General features: G+C 42.2%; 1 protein-coding gene across 1 annotated transcript in view; it reads right to left on the bottom strand.

The window, feature by feature from the left end:
- LOC107563831 (potassium voltage-gated channel subfamily H member 7-like) overlaps positions 1 to 9,066 on the bottom strand; it is a 125,868-nt gene that overhangs the window by 46,604 nt on the left and 70,198 nt on the right. The window contains exon 5 of the mRNA XM_016248796.1: positions 2,682 to 2,893. Coding sequence (XP_016104282.1) covers positions 2,682 to 2,893 — 212 coding nt within the window. The remainder of the gene's footprint in view (positions 1 to 2,681; positions 2,894 to 9,066) is intronic.

Here is a 9,066-nt window from a genome sequence, read left to right as displayed (position 1 = left end):
ACACACACACACACACACACACACACACACACACACACACACACACACACACACACACACACACACACACACACACCTTACTGCAGGATTTAACCACCTTTGACAGTCAGCAAATGAGGTGTCTTTTCCTGATAAATACTTTATTAGAAATTATGACGGCAGCAGCAGTTATCAGCAGTGAAAGTCGATTTTTCTCTCTCTTTCTCTTCTAAGAAAGTGATGAATTATGTATCTTTTTCTCTCACACATCCAGGCAGGCTGGGGAAGGTAATGTGAGAATTGCTCAGTGAACGAGTCGACGACTCTGAAGTGAGGACTCGTGTCGTTTGGATGGGCTGTCATCCACTTCCTTCACGGCTGGTCAGGAGACGGACATGTTACCACGAGGTTTGACCCAGTACTGTGTGTTACTTTGACTTTCACTGAAGGATATTTACAAAAGTCACTAACCTTGAAGTGCTTAGGTGGTACATAGGTGGCTACCTTCTCGACAGCATCCTAACTGAAGTGACACCTAATAAGTGACTTATTTAGAAGGTGGCTGCATATTTACCATTTGATTTTGTCATTAACAATGTTAAGCTATAAGCCTAAAATGCACATACAAATATCGGGTAAAACAGCTTGTTTTTATTTTTTACATTTTTTATTTTATTATTATTTTTTTTTAAGAAGACTGCAGTAAAAAATACAGAAAAAACTGTAATATTGTGAAATATTTTTACCATTTAAAATACCCATTGTCCATTTGAATATATGTTAAAATATAATTTATTCCAATGATGAAACGCTGAATTTTTCAGCATCATTACTCATCACATTATCCTTCAGAAATCATTCTAATATGCTGATTGGCTGCTCAAAAAATATAGAAATAGAAAGATCAAAAGAACAGCGTTGCTGTATTTACTGTCACTTTTGATCAATTTAAACCTTCCTTGCTTAATAAAACTATTAATATCTTACAAAAAAAAAAAATCTTTCTGACCCCAACATTTTTTAAATGGTAGCGTGTTTATTATTAACATTTCTATTGCTTTGTCCACCATGTGCCATGCATTTTTGAGATTTCCGTGAAAAACGGAAAGTAGTCATACCTTTAGAAACATGCATATAAATGCTGTCTGGTTAGGCGGCTTGCTAGTGTTCGGAACAGATCTAATGTGCAAACACACATCCAGCTCCGTGGATTAAAGGGGAAGTTCAATTTACACTCGAGCCTATCACACAGCGACTGTCGCAGTGCTACTGAATTGTGTTTTGCCAATATTTGGAGATCCATTTCCCAGAGGTGGTAGAAAATCCGTCTTCATGCACTCGTGCTCTTTTGATGCATTGCGTTGTCACAAAAAGATGCTAAATATGGTTGAGGTACGTTGCGAGGATGTGACACACTGAATAATTACTGCTGGTTGCCCTGTATTCTTGCTCTCGTCTTAATATCCCTGAGGTTAAGTGGTATCCTCATTAGCATTTATTTGCATACACATGTCTGTTAGCATCATTTAATGTTGTGCAGGAGAATTTGTTACAGCTTGTTTGTGCACGTTCACAAGACTATTGGATTTCCAGTGGAATCATGAAGCACTTGAGGCGTGCAATATTTCACACAGATTACGCTCGCGACACATCGATTAACTCAAACTCCACGGAGGAGAAATAGAGCAGAAGCACATCCTCACCTGAGGGTCTTATTGAGAAATTTGAAGGAAAAACAACCGATTTTACTTTGCTAAATCAATGTGAAGCATTCATAAACGAGGAAGTCTGTAATATCAATCTGTTAGCATTCACATTCATTTATTTCATGCTTTTAAGAGCCCTTTGTACATATACTATATTATAAAAACTACTATTCAAAAGTTTGGGGTCACTATGTTTCTTTTAATAATTTTATTCAGCAAGGGTACATTAAACTGATCAAAAGTAACAGTAAAGACATTTATAATGTTACAAAAGAGTTTATATTTATCAAATAATGTAAAAAAAGTAATTACAAATATTAAGTATTATGTTAAGCATTATATATTATTTTATATAAGTTTTATGTGTAAATTTTCTGTTTTTATTTTTATTTTAGTTAAAGCTTTAGTAAATATTTTTGTGTTTTTTTTCTATTTTTAATATGTCTATATAATTTATGAACTTTTATTTTTCTATTTTTTAGTTTTTGTTATTTTATTACATCAATAAACTCAATAACATTTTATGTTTTCTTGGCAACTAGCTGAAATAAGTTTAAATTTGTTAAATGTTAATGTTAATTTATTTTAAGTAACAAAATGTTTTTTTATCGTTTTAGTTTTAGTTAACTCTAATAAACCTGTCTGTCTGTCTGTCTGTCTGTCTGTCTGTCTGTCTGTCTGTCTGTCTGCCTGCCTGCCTGCCTGCCTGCCTGTCTGTCTGTCTGTCTGTCTGTCTATCTATCTATCTATCTATCTATCTATCTATCTATCTATCTATCTATCTATCTATCTATCTATCTATCTATCTATCTATCTATCTAAAATCACATTATTACTGTTTTTATTATAATTTTTTTTTAAACTTGGTGAACATTTTTGTCTTAATGTGCACTAAGGAATTGTTCACAATAAGGCCAGAAAAGTGCATAAATGAAGTAAATATGGTCAGTTTTGCATTGATGTTGACATATTCACACCATCACACTTCAGTCTTACCTGTGTGACCTTCTCTGTGACGTTGTGTGTTCTGTCCTTGACCTTCGGTGCGATGATGGTTTTCTCTGAAGACGGAGGGGAAGGCGCTTTCTTATCGTTGGATTCAGAGAAGTTGAGTGCGATGAGCGGGATCTTGTTGATGGTGCTGTATTTGTTCAGATTGGAGTCTGAGGTGGATCCCAGCAGGCTGGACTTCAGATGGTTGAACGGACCTGAAGGTCAAGAGTAAAGAAGAGCCTGTGAATATCAGAGATTAGGTTTTTTCATTCATCTCACATAAGGCAGAGTGATATAGCTAATATTCTTAATATATACCTCAGATGATTTCTGGTGATATGCAGCATTTTGGATATTACTCATGTCATTTTGGCCATTAAACTCTTATTTACTCACCATGTCATTCCAAACTTGTATGAACTAGGTAAGTAAACACTGACAAAAATTAAGCGTTAGCGTTAGTTCTGGCAGGTCACGCGAGTCAAGCTTGCATCAGCTGATTCTCAGCTGATCACATCTACCTATAGGTATATGACACCTATAGCGGCATTCCTATATAAGCTCTATTCAGGATTATTCTGCAGCTTTTCAGCTTGCTCAGGAGCAAATTAAGCATCGCTGCTCACAAATCAAACTGTTGCAGCGTGTTTCAGAACATCTGAAATCCACATCTAAGATGAGTGAATGCTGCCTTAATCCATATCGATGTGTATATTACCTGGTCTGCTAATTGAAAAAAGCATATTTACAGCAGCATTTACGCATCTGTGTTCATACAGCTGGAGCAACACGTAGTGTAGAGCATGTAATCACTCTGAGGACACGCTGATAGTTAAGGCCATGAGAATAATTTTAAATGAAACACGCATTCTCGTGTATGCGTTTCAACTGGGGTTCGCTGTATTCAGCAGCATAATCTCAATGTTACGGTTGTTTATTTTTAAGGATGATGTTTTCATTAGCTGTGTGAGTGTACGGTTGATTTCAGCTGCATCAGAAGCACGCATTTATCGCTCCTAATGGCTTCTATATATATAAGAATGTAATATCAATGACAGTCATTCGAAGTATTTCCGCAGGGTGTATGCTTGCCCTGCTGGACTGCCACTCAATACTTATTAGAGATTCATAATTTCTGATCCGCTTGAATATGTGCTCACGCGGAGTAATGTGAGCATATGAGCATGAGAAATTAGGGTGATATGACGTGTTGATTAAATACACGATAAACTGGCTGAGATCAAGCTATGTTCATTTAAAAAAAAAAATTATAATAAAATAACTTCGGTGGTGATTGGAAGGTTACGACTGAGCGCTCAATTGCTTAAAGCTATACAGTGTATCGGTAATGTGCTTGATACTTAACTTGCAGTATGTAGATTTTGCTACTAAAGATGTTATAAATGCTAACGATTATCTGGATAGGGCAACATGCTGTTGCCTAAACTTCGGGTATTGATCATATGCTGTACTGCATTAAAGGGGCATGCTGCTCTTCTCAGCTGCATATTAAAGAAGAGCACCCCTTCACTGCTTCTCATCTTAAAGGGCATGCTGCCCCAGTCTATGCTATTTCAGAAGGTCTTTGCTTTAAAGCTATTAGGGTATTGGGGTTTTGCTTGCTTGTTAGGGCTTATCTAGTGTTCAGTATCATGTTTGTCGCTAGACTTGCTTGTTGCTTTAAGCTCTTGGTTGTTACTGCAAGTGCTGGTACTTAGTTAAACTTGCAACAGCAAGAAGCTAATGTTCAAGCTGTTGTTTAGGCCATCCGATTGTTCTTGAAATATGCTTGCTGCGTATGGCTCATCTAGTATTGGGAATGTTATTTCCTTAAGTTTCTGACTACTGCAACATGCTGGTTGCAAAGCTATCTAGTGTTGTAAGAACTCACCACTGGACTGTTAATTTACCTCCTGGTCAACAGGTGGCGCCTCTCTCCAGGTTCCTGCTGATTACTAACATTCATTAAGCCTGATGTGAGACACCGGTGCTTAGCCCTATATAAGTGGGTTAGATCATGCTTTATTGTTCAGTCTTGAGCCTATGTTACCAGTTGCCTGCTGAAAGTTAAGTCTGTTTTGTTGAAGTTTTTTGACTCTAGTTTCTGCTTTGCTTTTCTCTGTTTTTGGAAGCTCTGCTTCTTTTGTTTTTGTTGCACTTTTCTTCAGATTGCCTTTTGCTGGAGATCAATGACTCCCTGTTTTTTGCTACCTCTGCTCTTGGATTCTTTAATTGGGGAGTTAGCTCAATCAGTAAACTCAGTAACTTTGAATGTGAGAGACGTGGGTTTGATCCCCATCTAGAACAACCCCGTTACAACAAGACTGAACCAGAATTATGAATCCAGCGGAGGAGACTTCACCACCCTCTAAGGTAGATCGCATTTTGTCTGCCATAGCAGGTCAAGCAGCAGCCATTCAGCAACATGAGCAGATCCTTTCTGACATTCTTCATTGCTTGAGTTTTCAGCCCCCAGCCCCTTCATCCCAAGAGTCCCAGCTGCTACCTGGTAATACTTCTCAAGCAATGGTAGCTTCCCTGTCAGAACCTAAACTACCAGCACCAGAACGATTTGATGGCAGTCCTGAGAAATGTTGTGGGTTCATCACCCAGTGTACCCTTGTATTTCAACTACAACCCAACAGCTTCCCCACAGAGAGCAGTAAGGTGGCTTACATCATTACCCTTCTCACTGGCAAGGCATTAGACTGGGCTTCGGCTTTGTGGGATCAAAGATCACCACTTACTGCAAACAGTGACAGCTTCATTGCTGAAATGAAGAGGGTTTTTCACCATCCAGCTAGCACAGGAGATGTGGACTACCATTTGCTTCAGCTCTCTCAGGGCACTCGGAGTTTGCCATTGAGTTTCATACCCTAGCTTCAGAGAGTGGATGGGACCAGCGAGCTTTTAGGGCCACATTCTACCAAGCCTTGTCTCCTGAATTCAAGGATGAGTTGGCATTTAGAGACCCTGCTCCAGATTTGGAGTCTCTCATTGATGTGGCTATCCGAGTAGATCATCGGCTCAGAGAACGACAACAGGAACGACGTCGGGAGACCAGTATGTATCGCCCTCAGGAATCCTCCAATACTGTTGATCCACCCTGGAAATCCAGTGATCTGGAAGAACCCACACAGCTTGGTAGAACGAGAGATTAACCCAGACAGAAAGGGATCGACGGCTGAGGGAGCGCCGCTGTCTGTACTGTGGCAACTCTGGACATTTCCGATCCAACTGCCCTGAATTGTCGGGAAAAGCCAGTTCTCGTCCAGGAAAGGGGGAACTGGAACGAGAGTAAAGATCTTCCCCCATCCTGCAACCTCTGGAGTTACAATCCAAGCCACCATCTTCCACAACAACCAGCATCACCAGCTTGGTGCTTTCATTGAATCAAAGATCACCACTTACTGCAAACAGTGACAGCTTCATTGCTGAAATGAAGAGGGTTTTTCACCATCCAGCTAGCACAGGAGATGTGGACTACCATTTGCTTCAGCTCTCTCAGGGCACTCGGAGTTTGCCATTGAGTTTCATACCCTAGCTTCAGAGAGTGGATGGGACCAGCGAGCTTTTAGGGCCACATTCTACCAAGCCTTGTCTCCTGAATTCAAGGATGAGTTGGCATTTAGAGACCCTGCTCCACATTTGGAGTCGCTCATTGATCTGGCTATCCGAGTAGATCATCGGCTCTGAGAACGACAACAGGAACGACGTCGGGAGACCAGTATGTATCGCCCTCAGGAATCCTCCAATACTGTTGATCCACCCTGGAAATCCAGTGATCTGGAAGAACCCACACAGCTTGGTAGAACGAGAGATTAACCCAGACAGAAAGGGATCGACGGCTGAGGGAGCGCCGCTGTCTGTACTGTGGCAACTCTGGACATTTCCGATCCAACTGCCCTGAATTGTCGGGAAAAGCCAGTTCTCGTCCAGGAAAGGGGGAACTGGAACGAGAGTAAAGATCTTCCCCCATCCTGCAACCTCTGGAGTTACAATCCAAGCCACCATCTTCCATAACAACCAGCATCACCAGCTTGGTGCTTTCATTGACTCTGGGGCTGCTGGGAACTTTTTGGATTTGGATGTTGCCAGACGCTTGGTCATTCCATCCGTACTCCTCCAGAAACCTCTAACCATCACGGCTCTAGATGGCAGACCTCTGGGGTCAGGACAGGTCAGTCACTGCACCTCATTCCTTCAGTTTAAAATTGGGTGTCATAAGGAATTAATGCCAAGATTTCCATGGTTAACTTGCCACAACCCACACATTGACTGGTCTAAAGGGGTTGTTAAAGGTTGGGGAACTAACTGTGTTTCTGCTCTCTCTTTTTGCCATTCTCCTGAGATTCTTGAGTCATTCCCAGGGTCTTCAACACTCTCCAAGTGGACTGTCAATGTCAAACAAGATATACCTAGCCCTCAAGGACTACCTGTATCTCAGTTAAAATCTGCCATCACAAGGTCCCGTCCTTCATCCTGAGCCATATCAAGTTCCCAGGTCCACAGAGGTACTGAAGCTTCCTAGTTCACAGACCCAGAGTAGTATGCCTCCTATGTCTCTTCCTGAATTGTCCAGAGTTCCTCCTGAGTATGCTGATCTCAGAGAGGTCTTCATCAAGTCTCAAGCCACCTCCCTTCATCCGCATAGACCATATGACTGTGTTATAGACCTGGTTCCTGGAGCATGCCCACCCAGGGGTAGATTTTACTCCCTCTCAGCCCCTGAAAGGGCTGCTATGGACAAGTACCTTAAGGAAACCTTGGATAATGGTTTCATTCGTCCTTTGACCTCACCTGCTGGAGCGGGGGTTTTTTTGTTGAGAAGAAGGATGGTGACCTCAGGCCCTGCATCATCTACAGGGGTCTTAACCGCATCACCAATAAAAATCGCTACCCCCTGCCCCTGATGACCACTGCCTTTGAGATCCTGCAGGGTGCTAATATTTTCACTAAGTTGGATCTCAGAAATGCCTACCATCTGGTCAGGATTCGAGAAGGTGATGAGTGGAAGATGGCATTCAACACCCCGACTGGCCATTATGAGTACAAGGTAATGCCCTTTGGCCTGGTCAATGCCCCAGCAGTTTTCCAAGCGTTCATTAATGATGTCCTTAGGGAGATGCTGAATAAGTTTGTTTTCGTCTATCTTGACGATATTCTCAGTCCCAGTTACTTAAACATAGCCTCTTCGTCAAGCTGGAGAAGAGCGAGTTTCATGTGTCCTTAGTTCCATTCCTCGGGCTTCATTGTTTCCAGGGGCAGTCTCCAGATGGATCCTGGCAAGGTACATGCAGTGCAAGAATGGCCTCAACCCGGTTCTGTGAAACAAGTACAACGCTTTCTTGGGTTTGCCAATTTTTATAGAAGGTTTATAAGGAGCTTCAGCTCTGTGGCAGAACCTCTCTCCGCGCTCACCAAGAAGTCTAACCGGCAATTCATGTGGACAGAGAAAGCCAATCAAGCTTTTAACAAGCTGAAACGACTCTTCACATCGGCCCCCATCTTAACCCTTCCAGATCCAGAGTTGCCCTTTGTGGTGGAGGTGGATGCCTCAGATGTGGGGGTAGGGGCAGTCTTGCCCCGAAGAGCCAGGGACGACAACAGGCTTCACCCATGTGCTTACTTGTCTCGTCGACTAACTGCAGCTGAGAGGAATTACGACATTGGAAACTGCGAGCTGTTGGCAGTAAAGGTGGCAGTAGAGGAGTGGAGGCATTGGTTGGAGGGGGCCAAGCATACTTTCCTCATATGGACAGACCACAGAAACATTACCTATATGAGAGACCTGGGTTTGATCCCCATCTAGAACAACCCCGTTACAAGTGTATTGGTAAGGATTTTTGTCTATGCTCACGCGGTTTGTCAGATTGAGGACATGTAACATAACGAGCACAAATGTCAATGGGAGACGGTCAACCTGTAAACGGATGAGTTGATTTTAATTATTATATGCTGTTGTTATAGACTTTTAAATGGATGCTGAAGCTTTTAGGCCAGGTAGAATCTGCGATCTCTGATCCGTTCATTGCTCGCTTCTATGGCTGCAGTACACTATGTTTGCTGCAAACTAGGCTGCCAATTCTAGTGGGTTTTCTGCATCTTTTTCAGGTATTGCATTAAAGGGGCGTGTTGCTCTTCTTAGCTGCTTATGAAAAAGATCACCCCTTCGCTGCTACTCTCCTCCGGTAAGGGGCTTACTGATCTTCTTAGCTGCTTATAAAGAAGAGCACCCCTTCGCTGCCTTCTCCTGTAAGTTGCTGCTGCCCCAGTCTCTGTTATTCCAGAAGGATTTGCTTCTTTCAGAACGCCATCAGTTGTGGTTTGGGCGATTCTGGCCTATCGTTGTGTCGGGGGGTCCGGGCCTATCGTTTGTGTTGGGGGG

This window comes from Sinocyclocheilus grahami, unplaced genomic scaffold (assembly GCF_001515645.1).
Source record: "Sinocyclocheilus grahami isolate Dianchi unplaced genomic scaffold, SAMN03320097.WGS_v1.1 scaffold891.1, whole genome shotgun sequence".
Taxonomy (NCBI): Eukaryota; Metazoa; Chordata; class Actinopteri; order Cypriniformes; family Cyprinidae; genus Sinocyclocheilus; species Sinocyclocheilus grahami.
This window is presented reverse-complemented; position numbering and strand designations above follow the sequence as displayed.